Source organism: Hirundo rustica, chromosome 4 (assembly GCF_015227805.2).
Source record: "Hirundo rustica isolate bHirRus1 chromosome 4, bHirRus1.pri.v3, whole genome shotgun sequence".
NCBI classification, from domain to species: Eukaryota; Metazoa; Chordata; class Aves; order Passeriformes; family Hirundinidae; genus Hirundo; species Hirundo rustica.
In genome coordinates, this window is record NC_053453.1 from 42,594,900 (window position 1) to 42,619,076 (window position 24,177).

Here is a 24,177-nt window from a genome sequence, read left to right on the forward strand (position 1 = left end):
ATCTGTGGCCGAACGTGTGGATTGAAGGTACAAAAGATAATTGCGATTAATTACAATACATTCTTGGTGCATGAAGATGCATGTCCAGGTAAATTTGCCTGCCAAAATAATTGAATGTTTTTTTCTTTTATGCATTTCTAATTGAACATAATTTTCAACATCTTAATATGGTTACAGTTCTTGGAAAGTTTCAGCTATACTTGTACATATAACACAGAAAAAGATACTATTTTAAAACTACCTCAACATTATGGTATAAATTTTATTCCATTGCTTGACATCAAGATGGCAAGAAGCTGAACTTTTTACGTCCATAAATGCTCTGATATTTACAGATAAATCTCTTTCATCATGCTTCTTCTTAAAAGAATTATATTTACCCAAATGCTACAACAATTAAATGCAGAAAAAAACCTGGTCCTCTTGTTGCAAACTTAAAAAATAATCAATATTTTGTTGAGCTGGCAGAGAAGAACATGCATATTTCAGGGACAGAAGTGTTTTCTATTATAATGACATCCTATTATCAATCCCCATTCTATCACACTCTTATCTTCTGCTCAGAAACATAATACAAATGTTATTGTCTCAAGCTGTGTTAGTTATTTTAAGTTTTGGAGGGAGGAGGGAATGTCTTTTACAAAATGTTACAAAAATGTTAGAACTGATCCATGGACCATCATGTTTTAAACAGATTTTTCATCACACAATTTATTTAATTTGGGGAGCTGTTATAACAACAGCAGAAAAGGCTTGGGTTTGGGGTTTGGTTTGGTTTTTGGTTTGCTTTTTTGTTTGTTTGGCTTCTTGGATTGTTTTGGGGTTTTTTGGTGGGTTTTGTTTGTTTGTTTGTTTGTTTTGGGTTTTTGGGGGGGGTGTTTTTTAGGTTGTTTGTTTTTTTGTTTTTGGTTGGTTGGTTGGTGTCCTAGGGTAACTTTATGATGCCTGTATCCCCAATCGTCTGTTCTGTTTGTGCTGTATATTGAGTCCTGTGCCTTTAAGACTGGTTCTAAGAGCAAGGAGAAGCGCGGAGTTTGTTTTGAGAAAACTGCCTGACTCCTCCACATTCTTCTGCGGACAGTGTGTTCGGCGGAGGCTTGGAGAGACGGCAGGACAGAGATCTTTTTTTTTGCTTTTAGTTAGTTTCAGCTAGCTAGGGCAGAGAAGTTCCCTGGACTGTTTTTTCCCTTTTTTCTTGGAACTGTTTAAACCTGCTCTGGACTGAAAACCCAGGGGAGCACTGGGGGCTGCACCTGCGGCCCACCGGGGCCTGGACCTCGGCATTTTCCAGCAGCACCGGAGGGACCGGGACTGAGGAGACGCTGAGAGAGAGCCAAGCTACACCCACGGCAAGGACTTTCTCAATTTGCCATCTCACTTCAGAAGGAGAGGTTTCATTGTTTCATATTATTCATTCTTTATACTTGTATGCACTTCATTTGTTTAGTAAAATAGTTTTTTCCACTTTTCTCCAAAGAGGGTTTTGGGTTTTTTTTTCCGGACCGGTTGGAGGGAGGGGCCACGTGGGTTTCCTTCCTTGGAGGGATCCTATACAGGGGTTTTCTCCCAAATTTGTCCCAAACCAGGACATACTTCTAACTGGCGCCCACTGCGGGGCACGTGAGAGTGGAAAAAACTTGTATTGATTATTATTAACTGCATTTTTTGGTTGTCCTTTGGGTGGGGATTAAACAATCAGTAGCCATGTTGCTTCTTGAATTCCTAATGTCTCTTAGAATGGAGTCTTTTCTGCATTTCTGTTCCCTAGGCTTTTTTGAGGTCTTAATACCTTTCTGGTCCCTAGGTTTGTTTTCTTACCCAGAAATAGCTCCAATATTGTCCCTGACATACAGCTTTTACATTAGGGATGCACAAATTAGAATAGCTATTTTGCTGGGTTCGGTGATTATGGTTTACAAGAAGCTTATAAAGATACTGGAGTTTGTTCTGGGTATGTTCAGTTTATGGTTTTTTCATCCTACCCTGCATCCTAGTTCCAGCAGCATGTTTTGGGGATTTATCAACAATTGCACCCAGTTTGTTAGAGGAGGAGTAGGGGATGAGGCTCTTCAGCCTCTTCTTTCCTTCTTCTCTTTTGAGTCAGTTACATCATTTTTGGAGAAGGTTCAGCGTCTCCTGAACGTTAAAGACCCTACCTCCCTGGTATTTCACCTGGTGACTTTCCTCTATATAGTTTATAGCTTTTCTAGAATAAGTCACACACTGCTAAACCCTGTAGGGCAGCAGACAGAGGCAAGGGAGCAGGGAGATAAATCAGTCATTCAGGCTGCAGCTAAACCAGACAGTGAGGCTAAGACACCAGCAGTTGCTGCAGTAAAGAAGGGAAAGAAGCACACGGACAAAACCGATCGACCAGTAGATGATGATTCAGGTGAAGGATCCTCAATGCCTCCTGACACCCAGTCAGGAGTCAAACCACCTGACACACAATCAGAAGCTGAAGCAACTGATGATACACAGTCAGAAACCGAACCAACTGATAGAAAATCGGAAGCCCAACCAGCTGCTACAAGATCAGGAGCCCAACCAACTGCTACAACATCAGGAGCCCGACCAACTGCTACAAGATCAGGAGCCCGACCAACTGCTGCAAGAGCAGGAGATACTATTGAGTCCTTTTCCCTGAAGGACCTTCGTGGCCTAAGAAAGGATTATACTCGACGACCTGATGAATCTATAATTAGTTGGTTAGTCCGCCTCTGGGATGCTGCAGGCGAGGCTACAATACTGGATGGCACTGAAGCGAGACATCTGGGATCCCTGTCACATGATCCAGTTATTGACCAAGAAATGATGAGGGAGGCTAGTCCTTGCAGTCTCTGGGAACGGGTCCTGGGAAGTGTGGCACAAAGATATCTCTGTGCCGACGATCTCTATATGCAGCAAACCCAGTGGAAAACCATTGAACAAGGGATCCAGCGCTTGAGGGAAATGGCAGTGGCGGAGATTGTCTTTTCAGAGGACATAAACACTAGGAACCCCGACTTGGTACCATGTACACCTGTGATGTGGCGAAAACTTGTACGACTTGGGCCACAAGAATACTCCTCTGCTTTAGCAATAATGAAGCAGGATGAGACAGAGGAGACCGTGCTTGATATGGCGAAGAAGCTACGAACATATGCAGATGCTGTGCATGGTCCAACACATGCAAGAATTGCAGCTCTGGAAACACAGGTGCGGGGATTAGCAGACAAGATAGAGGAGAATCACAAAGAACTCAAGCAGGACATTCTCCAGATCTCTGCAGTACAAGTTAGGGGCTCTGGCACCACACGCAAACGTTCCCTAGATAGAGAGGGAAAAGGCATCCCACGGGCTAAGCTGTGGTCCTTCCTGCGTGATTGTGGAGAAAACATGAAAAGATGGGATGGAGAATCTACTGATGCTATGACGCAACGGCTGCATGAATTGTTGGATGGCAAGACTGTGAGAGGAAATTCTAGCAAGAAGGAAGCAGCTCCGGTTACCCAGGGAAATAAGGATAATCAGGCTTAGAGGGGCCCTGCCTCTAGCCAGATAGAGGCTAGGGAAAACCGTGTTTTTTGGACTGTGTGGATTCGTTGGCCTGGCACGTCAGAACCACAAAAATATGAGGCCTTAGTTGACACTGGTGCACAGTGCACATTACTCCCATCAAGACATGTGGAGGAAGAATCTGTTTCCATTGCTGGGGTGACAGGGGGTTCACAAGATTTTACTTTGGTGGAAGCTGATGTGAGCCTGACTGGAAATGAGTGGAAGAGACACCCTATTGTGACTGGCCCAGAAGCTCCATGCATTTTGGGCATAGACTTCCTCCGAAATGGATATTTCAAAGACCCAAAGGGATTTAGGTGGGCATTCGGGATAGCAGCTGTAGAGACAGAGGGTGTTAAGCAGTTGAATACCTTGCCTGGACTATCAGAAAACCCATCTGCTGTAGGTCTTCTGAAGGTGGAAGAGCAACAAGTGCCAATTGCCACTTCAATAGTGCATCGCCGACAGTATAGAACAACTCGAGATGCTGTGATCCCCATCCACAAGATGATCCGTGAGCTGGAGACACAAGGGGTGGTCAGCAAAACCCACTCACCCTTCAACAGCCCCATCTGGCCTGTGCGCAAGCCTGACGGAGAATGGAGATTGACTGTGGACTACCGTGCCTTGAACGAAGTGACTCCACCATTGAGCGCTGCTGTGCCGGACATGCTGGAACTCCAGTACGAGCTGGAGTCCAAGGCAGCAAAGTGGTACGCCACAATTGACATTGCTAATGCATTTTTCTCCATCCCTCTGGCTGCAGAATGCAGGCCTCAGTTTGCTTTCACCTGGAGGGGCGTGCAGTACACCTGGAACCGACTGCCCCAGGGGTGGAAACACAGCCCCACCATCTGCCATGGACTGATCCAGGCTGCACTGGAAAAGGGTGAGGCTCCGGAACATTTACAGTACATCGATGACATCATTGTGTGGGGAAACACAGCAATGGAAGTGTTTGAGAAGGGAGAGAAGATCATCCAGATTCTCCTGAAGGCTGGCTTTGCTATCAAGAAGAGCAAAGTTAAGGGACCTGCCCGAGAGATCCAGTTTCTGGGAGTAAAGTGGCACGATGGAAGGCGTCAGATTCCCACTGAAGTCATCAACAAGATCACAGCAATGTGTCCACCAACCAACAAAAGGGAAACACAAGCTTTCCTAGGCGCCATAGGTTTCTGGAGGATGCACATTCCTGAGTACAGCCAGATTGTGAGCCCTCTCTACCTGGTCACCCGCAAGAAGAACGATTTCCACTGGGGCCCTGAACAGCAACAAGCCACTGAAGGAGAAGGTGGGTCAAGCCAACTCGCTGAGCTCAAAGCTGTTCAACTGGCTCTGGACATTGCTGAAAGAGAGAAATGGCCAAAGCTCTACCTCTACACTGATTCGTGGATGGTAGCCAATGCTCTGTGGGGATGGCTGGAGAAGTGGAAAAAGGCCAACTGGCAGCGTAGGGGAAAACCAATCTGGGCTGCAGATGAGTGGAAGGACATTGCCACTCGGGTAGAGAAGCTACCTGTCAAAGTCCGTCATGTAGATGCCCATGTCCCCAAGAGTCAGGCTAATGAGGAGCACCAAAACAACGAGCAGGTAGATCAAGCTGCAAAGATAGAGGTGTCAAAGATAGACTTGGACTGGCAACACAAAGGAGAGTTGTTTCTAGCTCGATGGGCCCATGATGCCTCAGGCCATCAGGGCAGAGATGCCACCTATAAGTGGGCCCGAGACCGAGGGGTGGATCTAACCATGGACAGTATTTCTCAGGTTATCCATGACTGTGAGACGTGTGCTGCCATCAAGCAGGCCAAGCGGGTGAAGCCGCTATGGTATGGCGGGCGATGGTCCAAGTATAAGTACGGGGAAGCCTGGCAGGTTGACTACATCACCCTTCCCCAAACCCGCCAAGGCAAGCGCTACGTGCTCACAATGGTAGAGGCCACCACAGGATGGCTGGAGACCTACCCTGTGCCTCACGCTACGGCCCGTAACACCATTCTAGGCCTTGAAAAACAAGTTCTTTGGAGGCATGGTACCCCTGAGAGGATTGAGTCAGACAATGGAACTCATTTCAAGAACAGCCTCATCAACAACTGGGCTAGGGAACATGGCATTGAGTGGGTGTACCATATCCCCTATCATGCACCAGCTTCAGGGAAAATAGAAAGATATAATGGACTGCTAAAAACCACCCTGAAAGCACTGGGTGGGGGATCATTCAAAAACAGGGAGCAGCATCTAGCAAAGGCCACCTGGTTAGTTAACACCCGAGGTTCCACCAACAGAGCAGGCCCTGCCCAGTCTGAGTCCCTACATACAGTAGATGGAGAGAAAGTCCCAGTAGTACATGTAAGAGGTTTGTTAGGGAAGACAGTTTGGATCAATTCTGCTTCAAGTACAGAGGATCCCATCCGTGGGATTGTCTTTGCTCAGGGACCAGGCTGCACATGGGAGGGTAATGCAGAAAGATGGAACCACACGATGTGTACCCCAGGGAGATTTGATTGTTGGGTGAGAACTGTGTGTAATTATCACTGTGTGCTGAATGGTACTGCCACTGTATGTAACTGTATATTGCATATTGTTTTTATATAGATGTATGTGTGTGTAGAGCTGGAATATATATTAGTTTTAGTAAATTGACGATATGGGGATACAAGGGGTGGAATGTCCTAGGGTAACTTTATGATGCCTGTATCCCCAATCGTCTGTTCTGTTTGTGCTGTATATTGAGTCCTGTGCCTTTAAGACTGGTTCTAAGAGCAAGGAGAAGCGCGGAGTTTGTTTTGAGAAAACTGCCTGACTCCTCCACATTCTTCTGCGGACAGTGTGTTCGGCGGAGGCTTGGAGAGACGGCAGGACAGAGATCTTTTTTTTGCTTTTAGTTAGTTTCAGCTAGCTAGGGCAGAGAAGTTCCCTGGACTGTTTTTTCCCTTTTTTCTTGGAACTGTTTAAACCTGCTCTGGACTGAAAACCCAGGGGAGCACTGGGGGCTGCACCTGCGGCCCACCGGGGCCTGGACCTCGGCATTTTCCAGCAGCGCCGGAGGGACCGGGACTGAGGAGACGCTGAGAGAGAGCCGAGCTACACCCACGGCAAGGACTTTCTCAATTTGCCATCTCACTTCAGAAGGAGAGGTTTCATTGTTTCATATTATTCATTCTTTATACTTGTATGCACTTCATTTGTTTAGTAAAATAGTTTTTTCCACTTTTCTCCAAAGAGGGTTTTGGGTTTTTTTTTCCGGACCGGTTGGAGGGAGGGGCCACGTGGGTTTCCTTCCTTGGAGGGATCCTATACAGGGGTTTTCTCCCAAATTTGTCCCAAACCAGGACAGTTGGTTTTTTCAGGGTTTTTTGGTTTTTTTTTTTTTGTGTAGTGTATGCAGATTTTCATGTTACAGTACAGCTCTCATGTCTGTTCCAGACATCACTGCATTCCAATATATTGTGCAGGTGTAAAATTATAAAATCAAGAATATACTTTGAGTGCCTTTCCAGCTATGTTACTTCAGTGAAGCACTATTTCCCTCACAGATTCAGTGGCTGGCCTGCTTTTGAACTAATAGTCTGCAAAACTGACAATCACTAGGTGAGAAAACATAAACCCTGTGAAGTTCACTGGAGGCAGAAATCTTGCTAAGCTGGACACTCCCTTTTTACCCTAAAGAACCCTTTGTTGATAGTAGGAACCTCTAGCCACCTGGGATCTCATTTTCCAGGAGAGAAGCACATGGCAACTATACCAAACTTGTAGCCGAGCTGTGAAGAAGTTGGAGCACTTTCTTGGGAAGTGAGAGGCCTTGCTTGTAGATAGTACAGAACCTACAGGTCAAAATACACCTTCCCCACGAGAGACGACTTGTAGCCCATGAAATATCTTTGGTGGGGATGCTATGGTGCAGTCATTCTGAACTTGATGCACAACACAGCTTGAGAGTTGAGGGCGATATTCCCCAACTGAGCAGGTTTCTCAGTACTGAAATGCCATCCTAAGTCCCAGACCTTTCATTCACCATCTGTGCAAGAATCACGTAGGGAAAGTCTCCTGAGAAGCGAAATTAATATCCCGCCATTGTGTTCACCTGCTGCACGGGGTCACTGCCAGCAGAGCCTCAGCCAGTGAGTTTCAACCTGAGACAAGACCCACTTAGAGCAGTCCTCTGTGCTGTTAGCTTGAAATTAATAAGGTCATGATGCTGTCATGTAAAAGCAGGCATGCCCACCACTTAGAAGCAGAAATTATTGAATTTCTGTTTTCAGGATAGCTTTCCCAAATTTTGTGGTTCTCTGTATGTTATTCTTTAGTAAATACACTTACTGTCATTTAGAAGACTCCTATTTTTAAGTTTCGATTATATTATTTAATGTCATAAGTGTTTGCATCTTCCAATAATATGATGAACTAAGAATGCACTTGCAGCAAATGTGATGAATTATTCTATCACATGTGCTTACAATATCTCTCTCTTTTTAGGGAACATCTGTAATTCAAAGGTGCTTATTACTTCTTTCAACCATTTGGGTTTGTAAGTTGGGCAAAAATAGATTGTCCCCTTTTGAGTCTTTTGAGCTGAGTATTTCTGTCATACTGGATTCTCTTAATTTTTATTTTTTTTTCCCTGCAACAAAATGAGTTAAACATTCTCAGACAGTGTATCCACAGAAAAATATCATTCTTTAGCAGATTTTTTTTAAAAAACTCTCCTAAGGTCACCTTAATAATTCTTCATCCACAGTGTGGATATTCACATGATGTTCAACATTCCTCTGAGAGACCACAAATTAATCTTTCTCCTTTGTTCCTCTGTGCCATTTTAAAGCATTTATCTTATATAGTCATACAGGAAGGTTGAACATATGTGATACTTTAGCAATCTTGGAGAATGAAGAACAAAAAATCATACTCTTTGGAACTGCATTTAAAAGATAGAGAACTAAAACTTTTCTATCAGTATCTTACTGTTTAATCCATGACCATGGAACTATTTTCCTGGAGAAAAGGAGGAGGGGCAGACACTGATCTCTTCTCTGTGATGACCAATAACAGGACCTGAGGGAAGTTGTGTTGGGAGGTTTAGGTTGAATATTAGAAAAAAGTTCTTTTCCCAGAGGGTGGTTGGGCACTGAACAGCCTCCCAGGGAAAGTGGTCAAAGCACCAGCCTGACAGAGTTCAAAAAGAGTTTAGACGATACTCTCAGGCACATGGTGTGATTCTTGGGGATGGTCCTGTGCAGGCTGGGAGTTTGGACTTAATGATCTTGTGGGTCCCTTCCAACTCAGCTGTGACTCTGTGATTCCGTAATTCTTATTTAAAATAAATGTGGAAGTGTTTTTATGTTCTCACTAATCTTCATAGTTGAACACTTCTGTCTAAGTTCTGCTGATGCACTTATCATCCAATGAAACAGCCTAGGAAGAAGGACCAAGAGCAGGACACAATTCCTCAGTCTAGAAAAATCCCTGTGGTTGTATCCTGGAGAAAGGAGAGGCTTTATACTATAGATGGCAGGTAGGCTTCTTCTGCAACTGATGATCAGTTATTGCATTAAAAAAAAAAAAAAAAAAGTGAAGGCATAACCTAAACATTTAAATAGAACTCATGATAAACATATCCAGACAGTCTTTGTTTTCAAATCCAAACTCACACCTCCTAGGATATTTTACATTGCCTCTTTTAAGGAGAGATTTGCAGTTAGTAAAAAAGAAATACAATTGAATCAAAAGATTTATTTTTAATTCTTAGCTAATATAAACTTTTTCTGTCAGGTCTCCTCATACAGCCTGAGTAGCTCAGACATAAGCACAAAATATCCCTTTTGGAGACTAATTTATAATCTGGTGTGGTGTGTGCATATGCATCTGTCAGAGGATATTTGTCACCGGATTAGCAGGTCTCAACTACAGACTAAGAGTCATGTTTCAGTTCTGTCTTGAAATCTTCAGATATATTTATATGACAATGTTATTTTGCCATAAACTTTGTAAAATATGAAGCAAAAAACATATGCAGAATAAAGCCAAAAATATTTATGAAACTGAGTGGTCTCAAGGCTTCTCAATGAGGGCAAAAGAATTTCATTGCTACAGAAATGAGGGACCAAGATGAGGATGCATATGCCATGGTAAGGAAAGGAAACATGGAAGGGCAGGAATAGGAGTAGGCATCGATCTACTGCCCTTGGAAGCATGGGAATTTTGGACTGGGTGACTACAGAAAATCCCCCCTCCTCTCATCTGGCAGATTTCTTCAGCAATTTTCCATCCCACTTCTTCCTTTCATAGCTTACACAACAAGTAAAGTAGAGAAAAGATTGTTTCTGAGAGTTAGAGTAAACATTGATCATGTAAAAAGAAAAAGCAAAATCCCAAAGGTCTTATCAGAAAATAAGTTAGTAAATCTGCATTCTGAATTATTCCCAGGGTAAAGAATATCTTTTAGTCCTATCCCAGTCCCACTAACACAAATAGCAAAATCCCCATCAGATTAACTGGAAATAGTTCCAGAGTCTATTTCATAAAACAACTAAGTTTGTTGTATTGAAATTTCATGATGAATTTTCAAATGTAACTTCAAAAATTAGTTCTGCTATTGCAAACTGTAAGGTTTTATAAACACTCAGAAAGTTGATAATAAGGGGGGCTATTGAAAAGATTTGAATAAGATAGTTTAATGACCATGTAATTTTACTCAAATGCTCAGGAGAAAAGAAATGCATCGGTGTCGTAGTTGTTAAGAGACACAGGAAGTATCAGATATACGGTATAGATGGTATACAAGAAATGTTGCTCTATGTTCTCTCAGTAATAAGATTAGATAATATCAAACAAAGTTGCCTTCAGAGAGCTCTCTAGCAGTAGTGAAAAATCATTTGCACTTTGAGCAATATGGAGAAAATAGAGACCCATGAATTTTTAACTTTTTTTTTTTCCCAGAACTTGGTGAAAAAGTCACCAGAGGCTCTCTATGAAACAATTTTTTCTGACAAAATGTCTGCCTTTGCCTAACTTTAACCAAGCTACTGGTCTGGGCCTTCTAATGCCAAAGGTTTTATATAGGCAATGAAAACCCCAGTTCTGAATCTTATTTTACCTCACACTTCCATACCAACAACTGTGTCTGAGTAATCACATTCCAAAATATGACTGTGATTTATTTTTCAAAACATACTTTAAATTTTGGGAAATTCAATTATTTTTAAAAACAGGCTGGGGGTCCCAAAACTTTTGTTAGCCAAACAAAGATAAAGATTCTCTGGTTAAGAGGAAAAGAAGTGTAGAATAAAGAGATGTATTCATCTTATTGAGAAGACCTTTTGACCCTCAAAAGAGAGGAATGTAGGAAATAAGTGCATGTGTACCCCTCCTTCATTTCTGTGGGGAAGAGAAGTGAGGGGAAGGGAAGAGACAGCTCTTTTTCTCTTCCTTCTCTTGAAGCAAACAGTTCTTTTGGCTTCCCTGTCCTTAAAGAAATTCATGCCTTCTAACAAAGTGCACAGATTTACACAAAAGTGGCTTAACCTATAGGTTGCTGCTGACATATACTGAAAGCAACAGTTAAAGAAAATACCTATTTTTTATATCCCAAAACTCAACTATCAAGTGACTCTGCTTTAGTAAACAAAGAATTTATTCCTTGGGGCCTTCGGGACTTAGAGGACACAGGCAAAATCTAGTGGGATCTCCAGTTCACAAGGGACTTAAAATTTAAAATTAAATTTAAAAAGCTCTAAAAATTTAAATTGTTAGCATTCAAGTAAGTTTGAATTTAAGATAAAAAAGGTCTTGTATTCTCTGGCTAAAGGATTTTCTTCAGAATCTCTTTGTATTTTTTTCTTTAAACATTCATAGGCAATCCTCATTTTTCTTCTATAACTAGAAATAGCAAAGGTAATCTGATCTAGGTCTGCCAGCAAGCCTCATCTAAATGAGACTTTTGTACAGTGATTAGGATTTCTGACTCTTTTCTTTGATCTCTAGTCTTGCTGTTGGCAGTTGAAACACTGTCAAATGGACCCTGACAACACTTCATGTCCACTCTGTGCTCATATGCTCAGGTCTCTGTGAAACTGTGCTCTAATTAAATCTCTCTCCATCAATAATCATAAGAGATTTTCTTTGGCTATGGGGCAGGATGAAACATGTCTGGCTTCTAGTCTGTTTATATAATGATCACAAGTTGAAATTAGAAGTCTCAAGGATTTCCCTTTCTCTTGCTTATAAAGAATCTTAAATTCACCATAAAATGAAACAGAAGATAGTGGATTTGGATCAAAATAAATACAACACCAAATAAAAGGAATGTACAGAAAAATAAGTTCATATCTTAGTTCTGTCAGAGTTGAAAGCAAAATATCTAGCAATATGTCACAATTGAGCTCATTTTGATTAAAACACTACAAGTGAAAATACAATTTATTAATCTGTATATTTGCAAAGTTTCATTTGTTTTGGTTTTTTTCTCATAGATGCTAATTTTTCTTGGGACAAACAGCTGAACAGAATATTCAGGTAATGCCAATAGGTGACTGTAACCTGAGCAATTAATATTTTCAGCTATTACCAAATGACCATCTCATGTAGTAGGATGTCATACATACCCATTTTCATCTTTATCAAAAATCACTCTTTTTTCTGCCTTTTTTTCTCTATTTCTTTTCTTTTTTTTTCCCTCTTTCTTGCACACAATTTTCTAATTGGTAGTACTCGTAGGGTAGTTTTAATTTAATTATGACTAATGTTTTGTTTGTGTTCACTCTCTCACATTGCTATCAGTCTGCAACTCTTAGTATTTTATTAACCCCAGAATGGGGTTTTGAAAAAAAGGGTAATTCTACACTTTTACTTTATCCTTATACTGTAAGATGGTATATATGCTTTATTTTAACTTTGAACATAAAAACTCTTAGAACTACAGTGAACTCATTACTTTGGAACACAGCAAGTATCCATTGCAGATATCAAAATTAGGATTTTTGTAATTGGGGTGAAAATACTTCATTTGCTTTCCCATGGGCTTTTATTAAGGAGATAACACAATCATTTGAAAATCTTTACCACTGCCACATGCTTGCCATCTCCAGGCTGCATTGGTATAAAACATTATATCTGTGGTTGCAGCTGGGGTCAGGGCAGAGCTCCAGCTAGATGGGATGGGACAGGCAGTTCCTCATTAGATTAGTCACTACATTACCTCTAATTCATCCATCAGGTCCCTATCACTTCCCATTCCCTATTCAAGACGTTGCATTGCTCAGCTTCCTAACAAGTTCAAGAATGTATCAACGCTTTGCCTCCAGCAACAGTATTTCCAGATTGCAGCACATTTCATGATTCCAGAAAGAATGAAATATGTATTTGGGGAGAATTGAGGGGGGGGGGGGGGGGGGGGGCGGGGTGTGGAATAGGGATGTGGGGGGTAGGGAATAGGGATGCGGGGGGGGTTATAATGAATATTTTCCTCGCTCTTAATAAGGAAGCATTTTATAATTATGACTCTTGTCTTTGTGATAGGTTCAGGGCTTGTAATTCTGTTATTTCTGATTTAGATTATAAAGCCAGTTCCCCAGTTTCTCAGGCAACATACATAACCTGTTTTGAGAAGGATACTGCCCATAAGATACTGAGATGGAAGAAATACAGGCTTATGTCCTCATTTGAAATCATTGCACCAAGATTTAACTTGGGACTCCTGTTTTGTAGTTAGTAGCTTTTACTACAAGTTTATGTCCTGTAGGTTGTGCACACATAATCCATATTTCCCGATCATATGTAGAGAGGATCTAGGTAAATCAATGACTGTACCTTCCCCTATGATCCATCCAGGCAAGAAAGAAAGTACAGTTCACTACAGTAAGCACAAAATAATAGCAACTTGGACAAATTCTTCTCTATAACTGCTCATAAAACATGCAATTTCCACAACATATTCACATAACTGATGAAGGGTAGGTGGCTCCTCAGCAAGTTTGCTGGCAACAGAAAGCTGGGAGGGGTGGCCGATACCCCAGAGGGCTGCACCACCCTTCAGAAGGGCCCAAACAGGCTAGCAAGATGGACAGAATCTTCTAAAATTCAGCAAAGACAAATGCAGCATCTTGTCTTGGAAGCAATAACCCCATGAACCAGCACAGATTGGGGGCTGACTTGCCGTGCTGGAAAGCTGCTCTGCAGAGAGGGACCTGGGGGTCCTGGTGGACAGCAAACACTCCATGAGCCAGCAGTGTCCTGGTGGTCCAATGGTATCCTAGAGTTCATTTGGAAGAAGAGCACCAGCAGATGACGGGACAAGATCCTGTCCCACTACTCAGCCCTGGTGAGGCACATCTGGAGTGCTATGTCCAGGTCTGAGCTCCTCAGGACAAGAAAGACAATGGAGCTCCTGGAGTAGGTCCAGCAGAGGGCTATGTAAGTGATTTAGGGAATGAATGGAGCTTCTCTCCTATGAGAAAAGGCAGAAGGAGCTGGGCCTGTTCAGCCACAAGAAGAGATGACTTAGAGGGGACCTCATCAATCTCTTTAGGTGTCTAAAGGGAGACATCAGAGGATGTTTCCAGGCTCTGCTCACTGGTAGCAAGTAAGAAGAAGAGAGTCAATGGGCAGTAACTGATTCACAAAAAGTTCCTGAATATGAGGAAGAACTTCTTTACTGTCCAGGGGACTGAGCACTGGAACAGATTGTCCAGAGATGTTGTGGAGTCTCCCTCACTGGAGAACAGTCTGAACACAACCCTGTGCCATGTGCTTTGGGATGACCCTGCTTGAACAAGGAGGTTGGACCACATGACCCCCTGTGTTGCCTTCCAACCTTACACATTCTGTGATTCTGTGAAATTATTTTAACACTGGAAAATTTCAGTTGTATAAATAGAGAACAAAAATATCATTCTGCCTTTCCTAGAGTCTAGCCGATTTCTTTAACTGGTTAATAAAATTGCATTCTAAGGGCTCTGGAAAGTATTTAACTCACTTCTTTATCAAAAGAGCATCTTGATAGAGAAATGGAATGTCTTGCATGAAATAAAACATGAAAGATCACTACAAAATGTGCTTCTGAATGTAAAGTTCATGATGTGTGGTTAGTTATGGACAGTAGATTTACTTTCTACATTGTGTTCTCTTTTTATTGGAAATTTACTGAGTGAACTGTAAGTATAATGGAGAGAAATAGCTTTCACATGCCCTGGCATGCAGCAGGAATAATTAAAATTACCCAGATTTAACCAACAGATTTTCTGTATTTTGGAGAGCAATTATTTTAATCGGTGACTCTTGTTTCTTTGTTTTCCAGATCTGGGCTTACGGCATAATTCAGAGACTCTGCAACTATTTAACAATTTCCCACATGCTATTGAAGTGAAAGAAAGAGAAATCCTTTTTATACATTTCTTTTCCCCAGGTAAGTATATATAAGGTATTTTGAAAAGACTGGGAGTAAGGGGTTATTTTATGCTGATTATTAAGTGTGATGATTTGTGATGAGATGTTTAGCTGTTTTGACAAGCACTTCTTGAAAAGCAGGATATCACATTCAGACCATGCTCTCACTTCTTGAAATGAGAGCAGGACTTAAAATATATTTAGTATTCACTCAAAAAAAAAAAAAAAAAATCCTTCTAGTTTCTGTATTTTTCTACAGGTTTTCTGCATTCTGGAATCTGTGTTTAGTCTCCTAATTGAGACCACATAAACCCAGCTGCCAGCAGCCCCCATCCCTAATATGGGTCAGACCCTTTTGCCCTCCACAAGGAGAACCAGATCTTCTGGGACCCCCACAACAGAAGTCACCTGCTAGGATGTCTTTGAGTGTCACTAGATTTGCTAAAAGACAGTGAACCAGAAGATATTTTGAATAAAGCGTTTCAACTGAGCCAGTATTAGCAAATAAAATCTGGGGTTTTAAATTTATATTTTTAATAAAATCTGTAACCAACTCAAACAGTAAATATAAATATTTACTGCATATATCAGATTTCTGGATTTTACTCCTGTGCTTCTGCCTTTGTGTGGAACACAAGGATGTAAATCTGAAAACCAGATTTCTTTCCAACAAAACTCCCTGTAATTTTCATGGTGGTGACAGAAGTTCATCTCAGAACTGGGTCTTGTACTTCTGCCAACACACAGCATGTTTGACTTGCAAAGCTTCCCCCCCCCCACCCTTTCTATTCCAGAACTAAGCCGGCACTGAGTGAACTCTGACAGTCATGCAGACTATGACAATGTGGATCTGTGTGGTGGTGCAGAACTCTTTTATTAGATTTTTGTAAGAAGTTTATGTTATGGTTCGTTTCACTGTATCCCCAATTCTGTATCCCTTTTGTGTTGTCTGTATAATAAGGTGTTTTGTGTCAATCATCCCATACCTCACATGACATGTAACATCCCCTCTGCCCCAACCCCCCTCTCTGGGGCAGCTTGTCTATCACTCCCGGGGTCCCTCCCAGATTGTGAAATCTCCGGGAGAGGGCTTCAGGTGATAGGTAGCCTGGGGGAAATTCCTTTAGCTCTGGATTTTAGTGGTCTGAAGCTTGGGGGTGGGCACACCTTGTTACCTCCTGAATCCCCTGATATGTTGTCTTTTGTATCCTCCCTGGGACCCTCCGCCTCTTATAAGGGGTAGGAGGGAGGAAGAGGCTCTCTCAGCCACTGGGTTCTCAGCCTGGAAGCTCTCAGCCGCTCGCCTCGGAGCTTGGAGATCTCTGCTAATAAACATCTTTTAACCTGCTAAGCTGAGAGCCAGCCTTTTCTCTTCTGCTGCTGTTGACTGTCACCTTTGGGTCCAGCTGCTAAGCCGAGAAGCCAAAACGAACTGGAAACTTTGTGTCTGTGTTGACCTGAGCTAGCTGGGGGTCAGCTCCCACCCGGAGCGGGGACACAACCGGACAGATCTGTAGCCAGTTACAGGAAAATAACACCAATAAATTAATTTTCACTTGTGACATGAGGCAAAGAGGATAGCGGAGAGGCATAACTTAGTGTTCCCCAACCAATAACACCATTGCCTAATAACTGGTGTTCAGCTGGCTGCAATTTTGAAGTGAAAACTCAAAAAATATAATTTGATGATGAAACGAAAATGAGATACCTTCACAGCATGAATAAATACATTCAAAGCCAGACAATAAATTTTGTTTGGTTACCCTTTCCTTTTAGCAGAAAAAGTCAGGCGTATTTGATGTGGTTCCTAAGCAAGTACATCATGTGAACAAGGAAAATATTTTATTTTTGACTGGCACTGGCACAGTTCTTGGGAGATCATGTGTTCACAACATAGGCTTCAGCAATTCAAGGAGAGGCCATCTAAATCTATGGAATGTCAAAGCCAGCCACATGAGGCGCAGTGAGCTCTTGCCTGGCGCACTGTTGCCCGGAGCAGCAGGGAGGCATGTGATGGCTCTGGTGTGTGACACCACCCAGCAGCAGGGAAAGCTCACCTTTGAGAGGCAGCCGTGGAAATATTGCTATCAACAGCAGAAGAATTTCCCTACGTGTCACAGTAATATAGTGGATTGATAATTCTGGTGAAAAAGGTGACAGGTATTAAAAAAGACAAAACAAAACAGCCCTATGAGCAGAAGTTCTAGTTAATTTTCTAGACTTACTTACAATAATGATTTACTTTAAAAAAAAAAAAAAAGTGAAGCAGGTGTACTTATCTAACTTTAGAAACATTAGCTAGGGTTTTGGTTATTTTTTCTCTTTGACTACTACACCATAATGTAAGAAAAAAGAATGACCAAGATATTTAACAGAGAAATCATCATATATTTAGTAAAGAAGTTAAAGAATGAAGTATAAGCTTTAAGAAGGAACTGTAAGATTTATTAATTTTTCAGTGCCCTTTTATCCTCAGGCACTGAAATGATGATAAAAAAAGAACAATGCAGAGAAGCAGTGCTCATAGTCTTCAAATCAATTATCACTGATATAATATTATTCAGATATAATATTGATATATTATTATTCAAATAATAAATGTGCATTAGCCCACTGTGCATGCCATACATCTGCAGCTTGACACAATGGCATGATCTAGGCATATTCCAGAAACTCAAAATCATCTATTTCATTTTTCATTCACTTTAAATCCAGTAGGTCTTCAGAAGTGTTACATATGCAGCAAGTTAAAAATCTCAAAGTAGAATATTGATATATCAGAAAATTCTATGCACTATATTTTTATGAGGCATCTTTTGCAATATAACAAGACAGGGCAGTCATAAATATTGGAATTTTTTTCCATGTTGCATGTTTCAGTGTTTCAATTTTTTCTCTCATAATTGAATTTCTAAATCTGTTTTAAAAGTTACATTTTTGATAACATATTACCGTCAGTCGTTCAAAATATTTTTGGATGTCTGTGTAAGGTATTTATTATTTATAAATAGTTTTAAAATTTAATTTCATATTGTTTACTTAGTTTTCTAAACACAAAAGTAAGATTGCTAAATGTCTGCAGAAATTCAATTCCTTTTCTGCTCATAACCTCATGCTTGAGCAAAAATTTACTTATTACGCTACAAACAGAATTATATCTTATATATACAAATGTTTATATAAATATAAATATAAATTTATCTATTTGACAGAAATACTTAACCCTACACCTTTGCAGTTCTTATGAGTATATGCCAGTAAGTATATATTACAGCAATTAATTATAGACTGTGTTCAAACAGCAAGAAAAGAAAAATCACTCGGATGTCTAATGGATAAGGCACTTTAAGTAAATTTCTCTGAAGCATTCTATTGTAGCAACTTTAGTATTTTTATTCATCTGAGCCACATTTCTAATAGTAACCAATTCTTTGTTAGACTTATATATTTTATTCTAAAATGGAAATATTCCTTGAGGAAATGCCCTTTTTTGACAGAAATATCTTTTGCAAGAACAGAATTAAATGCAAATCCTAGAAACTAATGGTATCTACATTACATTACACCGCACAAGTATTCAACAACCTGAATCAGTCCGCAACGGGATCTTTCTATTAGGTGTAGTAGACTATCTAAGCACGCAGATCTGAGATGCCTAAGTGTCGGAGTCCAGGGCATTCCTTTGGTTGCCCTGGAAGGTTAGAGACCTGGGCAGAGGGGTCTGGGACCTGGACAGGGGTGTCTGGAACCCTGGCACAGAGCCCAGGAAGACACTGGCTTTGATCTCAGTCCATGGGAGAGGCTTCCTACATTGCAAGATGAATTACAGGCCACAGAGTGTGAAAGATAGTAGTTTAGCTTATCACAGGTGGAAAATCATCATTTTGGGTTTCTTAGTATGGAAGTGAATGGGAGCAAGATGGAGGATTTGGGGCGTTGTCTCTTGCTTCTTCTTTCTTCTTCATTCACTCCATTTTCTGCAGTGACGGTGGCAGAAAGTAGTTTAAGGAGATTGGGTCAAAGTAGAGATGATCTGTTTAGTATAAGTGATAGGTATTGGCAAATAATGATAAATAAAGAGTACGTAACAATTAATATAAGAGGCAGCGACAGCCCAGTGCTGGGGGAGTTGTCAGATGCCCAAGCAGCTGCACAGATCTTAGCTGGGCACTGAGAGAATTGTAAGATAAGAAACAATAAACAAAGCACGCAACCTTGAAAATCAAAACCTGAAGACTCTGTTTCTTTCTTGCATCCAACTCAGGGCTTTGCAGAAGGCAAAAAGACTCTAAAACCACCTGAATCTCGGGAAGCCAAACCCAAGACCTAAGCCAAAAAAATTCTCCTTATACTCCCTATTCAAGGATGTTTAAACCTGATGGTTGTTAAGATCAGTTGGTTTCTCCCTGGTTGATTTTAATGTTCTTTAAACTCTTAAAATTTTGTTTCAGTGAATCCCCAGGGCTTCCCCAGACCCAGGAGATCCTTATCTCCTGCCTAAACCTGATGCAAATGTGAAAAAAAGGCATTTCTCTCCCAGGCTTCTGTAGAGTCTGACACAGGCTGACACAACCTCATATAAATGTTGTGGCTGCTTTCTTTCCAGATGCAGCTGAGGGGATATAAACATTCAACCAGGAAAGAGACACTCCGGATCAAGTTCTCTCCTTCACCTGAGAGATCCAGACTGACATAACTTACCTCCCAGGAGAGTCATGTAAGAACTAAGATGTAGCTTATTTAAGGGAACAGAAGCAAAGCAATTATGTGAAGGGGTGCTCTTGGCATATCCTGGCTGCATTTTACTTCCAAGGGTTAAAAACAGAAGACAGATGAATTTAAGAGTTCTTCATCTGAGCAAAGCAAGTCTGTTTTGTGTTTGATTTAAAGTACAGAAACAGCCTTTGGAGAATGGACCCAAAAAATCCTCTAGCACTCTTCAAGTCCTGACCATCAGTTTATGGCACCAAATCCCTCTTTCACTTGTCTCATAAATTTCAGTGCTGACACAGGACAGGGACTGCAAAATGGGATCTAACCATGTATATTAATCATTGTTCAATGAATGTATGGCCTTGCTGCCTCATAATGAATCTTTATGGCTTTAAAACTCTTGTATCAAGAATAATTTTGGACCCAACTAGGGCACACTTTCTAAAATACATGTAAAACACCACCTTTCAATCTTTCTTCTTTCTCTTTCTTTCCCTACCACTCTCTCCCCCCTTCTCTTTCTTCTAATGAACAGTAAACCCCACAGCCATATAAAGGACTGAATAGAGTTTTCTGCAACCATTTATATATACTCACCTGGACCTTTTGAAAAGTAATCACCCTTGTGAAGTCACTGTTCTTCAGCAAACCACTATTTCAAATATACTCTTCCTCAGTGTGCTATGCAGGCTTGCCCTTTACGTGTGTCTTTTTCTTTCTGGATCCTATTCTGAAATAGCTAATTCTTCTCTTCATATTTATTGGAAACCTCACTCAAAAGTCAATTTCCACCAGGAAAAAAATGCCTAAAACATAATTAAACATGCATATTTTTAGCTATTAAACACAGTTCTTCATTAAATGCAGAGATTAAAGCAATGGAAAGAACATGGCTTAATGCTCAAAGCATGTAAGTAATTAGGAAAAAAAATAGACAACATTATTTTACATCAAAGCTAAATATTTGTGATATGAAAAGACTTGCATTACTTTATAAATTTCTCATGAGGCTTGCTTTCTTGGTCCCATCATTACTGGAAATCACTTGTAAGAGAAATTTGCATGCTGCACATCCAGCCAGTTAGACTCAAAAGGGTGGTTAGAGTGAAAGTGAGATACTGATTTGAAACTGAATTATTATGGCTTTTTTTCCCTTCTCCACACTAACTCAGTGCCACAATATTATGCAGTTTAATTCTGTGAATCTTTGTATATCTCATATCAATGTTACTCTCATGATTATTTGCAGAGCAGCAAAGAGGGAGCCTATAATGCTTTGATTTTAATATTTTAATTTAATAAATTTTAATTTTTTAACATTTTCCCTGCTTCATGTTATCCCATAATTGGGAAATTCATCAAAAGAGGAAAAGAGAATATGGCTGTAATAAGTCCAATAGTTAGAAAAGTTCTGCACAGTTTAGCACCAGGAGGCTGAAGTAATTTCACTGGTACCAAATTAAAGCGGATAACAACAGGTGCAGACCTACATATATACATAAGCATATGAATGAGCATACAGGGATATGAACATAAAAGTATCAATTCCATACAAAGAAATATAACAAAAAGGGTTGTGACAAATGCACTTGCTCTATGACAGGTAGTCTCTTCCTGCATTTCTGTTTCTGTAACTTCATATCCTTAAATAAGTCTCATCACTTGGGTTCATATAGACAAAATTTTGGTCGACACCCGAATTTATTACTGAGTCTTGACTTTTGGCTTACCTTGTGTAAGTGACATTGAGTACCTTTGGGTTGTTGTTTCCCTGAAAAATAATGTTTATAATGAATGAATAATAATCAAAAATATTTGAAGAGTCTAGTGCTAGGCAGAATGATGTCATTAAGCGTTTTATCATTTAGCCTAGGTTATCGGAAAACCTACAGGTAAAATAATTTACAAGGAAAGGACCTGAACATTCCTTGACATGCATTCTGAATATATTTCTCATAGCTTAGGGATTTTAAACTGTAGGGGATCTGGTCCAAACATGTGGCTGTGCTCCTTCCGCACCGGGCGGACTCTGGCCTTTGGCTGGCTCAGATCTGCACAGCAACCAGGAAGTTTTCAGTCCAGATATGCAAGCAGGTTATCTTTACCTGCTGGGCTCGGCTTGTCAGCAGCACCTGGATGCCAAGCAGTGTCGTGACAGCAGCGGCAGTAAGAAAAGGATGGCTCTCGGCTAAGCAGGTTAAAAGATGGTTTCTTCAGGCCCAACTGCGGGAAGTTCGCAGCTGGTCCAAACCACAGGCCAGAGAGAGTTTGAATCTCCCTCTCTGATCTTATAAGTGGGGGAGGGATCAGAGGAGGTTACAACAAGACAACGAATCAGGGGATTCAGGGGGCAACAAGGAGTGTTCACCTCCAAGCCTCTGACCATTGACACCAAGGGCAAAGGAATTTGCACCGGGGCGACCTATCACTCGATGCCTTCCCTGGGAATTTCCCAATCTTGGGAGGAGTCCCAAAGTGATAGACAGGCTGCCCCAGAGTGGCGGGGGGGGGGGGGGGGGGGGGGGGGGGGGGAAGAGGGGATGGACAAAGACAGGTGGGGGGGTGGGATGATTGACATACAACACCTTGTAATACAGAAGACTCAAAAGGAGATGGACTGTTACAAAACTGGGGATACAGTGAACTGAACCATAACATAAAACTTCTTATAAAAACCTAATAAAACAATTCTTGCACCACCACACAAACATAATTGTGATTTGTATTTATATAGGCAAAGCACAAGTTAGTAGACTTTGAGAAAATATTCATAATTGTTGATACTTAGGACCAACTTATGCCGAATTTTTGGAGGACCTTAAGACCTAGATTTACAGTAAAGTATAAATTAATAAAAAAGTAAAACTAGAAAAGGACTTTACACCCAGAGTTCTAATTCCATTTCAGACTTTCTACATCCTCTCTAGATACACAAGATTCAGTACCAAAAAACCCTCGATTTTATTCTAAATTCTACAAACTACTCCCAAATGTGTGTAATGTAAGAAATTGCCAAAATGGGAAAAAAACAAGTATTTTCCTTAACTTTTTCTGATAACATTTCAGTGTCATCTAAAGCTCTTTAATGCCTTTCAGATATGCAGCAGAGTTCACAGGCTGAGAAGACACAGTCAAAGCAGTTCAAACCCCTGGACTTCAACATGGCATTTGACACTGTTTGCCACAGCCTCCTCTTGTATACAAGCTGGCAAGATACTGACTGGACAGGGGGGTCAGTGGGATGGATTGCAAACTGGCTCATAGCCTGAAATCAGAGGGTGATGACTGATGCTTTTTACTCAGCTGGCTGCCTGTCACACACAGCGTCCCACAGGGGTCAATGTCACCCTATCCAACATCTTCATAAATAATCTGGGTGACAGGTTTGAAAGCATCCTCACTAAGTTAGCTGATGACACTTACATGTGTTTTACAGAGTATTTATTGGTCAAGGAAGTTAAAATTCTTATTGTAACTGTTCTATGGAGTACCTTTTATGCTGTCTATACGTCCAGCTAATTCTTTACAATAAGTCCATCACTCCCAAGTAGCAAAGATGTTACCGACATTTAGTCTGCACTACTTTTCAGATTTTGATGCTGCATGAAATCTGTTCAGCAGTGGTGGAGAAAGGGAGGAAAAAAGAAAGCACTTGTGTTGGATTTTTTTCCCAAAAAGAGGTTTTGCTGATTTTGTACCAGGGCTTAATATTTAACAGAGTCAGAAATTATGGAACAAATTTTCCTATGTAATTTTGCATGAGAATCGTATTCTTTGGTGTCTACTTAGGAGTGAATTTAGAAATTTAGAATTTGTGAAAAAGGGTGATTTTCAGAAAAGTTAAATTTCTATGAATATAAAAGTTTTGAGGCTTCTGTTTCACTTTCATATTTGGTACTTACAAATGGTTTCAAAAGAAGGGAACATGTCTGCACAGGAAGAACTCACACATTAAACATGGTGGTCTAGAACTTTTTTCTTGAGGATGCTGAAATCCCTTTGGAGTAACAGTAGAACGCTGTAATGCATTAATTGGGTTTACATTTCATCAGACTTGTAAAGTTTTTTCTATATATCTGTCCTTGCCCAGCAGTGCCCATACCCCACACTGAAATGTAACCTAACTCTGTTCCCCTCCTGCTTCTCCCTTATTGGGTGTGCCTCTGGGCCCTGCCTCTGGGCCCTGCCCCCTGGGGGAAAAAGCCATGATGGGGGAGGGGCCAGGTCTCTCTGTCATCAGCGAGTCGTCGGGACAGTCCAGCAAAGCAGGACAGGACTTGAGAATAAAATCTGTAAAATCCCACCCGAAGCCAGAGAGCAAACTCTTTTACTTTTGCCATCAGTGGTCATCTAGTCTTGTGGGGAAATACTAAAACTGGCACGCAACGTGCAGCTCAAAGCCACAAAAGATTCCCAAAAAGCTGGAAGAACCACTTGGGGAGCACGTGGCTGAGGAATCTCACACAGGTATGTGAGTCATGAAGTGTAGCCCACCCATGCAGAGACAGACCCGTCAGGCTTGGCATTTGCTGTGGAGACTCCGAAACA

At 41.0% G+C, this 24,177-nt stretch overlaps 1 protein-coding gene across 1 annotated transcript; it reads left to right on the forward strand.

Moving 5' to 3' along the window:
- Positions 1 to 3,884: 3,884 nt before the first annotated feature.
- LOC131378536 (uncharacterized) lies at positions 3,885 to 19,636 on the forward strand. The gene is made up of 3 exons (XM_058420327.1): positions 3,885 to 6,674; positions 14,828 to 14,935; positions 19,523 to 19,636. The coding sequence occupies exon 1, from the start codon at positions 4,048 to 4,050 to the stop codon at positions 6,130 to 6,132; it is 2,085 nt and encodes a 694-aa protein (XP_058276310.1). The 5' UTR covers positions 3,885 to 4,047; the 3' UTR covers positions 6,133 to 6,674; positions 14,828 to 14,935; positions 19,523 to 19,636.
- The last annotated feature ends 4,541 nt before the right edge of the window (positions 19,637 to 24,177 follow it).

Coding starts and splice junctions, on each gene's coding strand:
- LOC131378536 (XM_058420327.1), top strand. CDS start 4,048: ATGATCCGTGAGCTGGAGACACAAGGGGTGGTCAGCAAAACCCACTCA.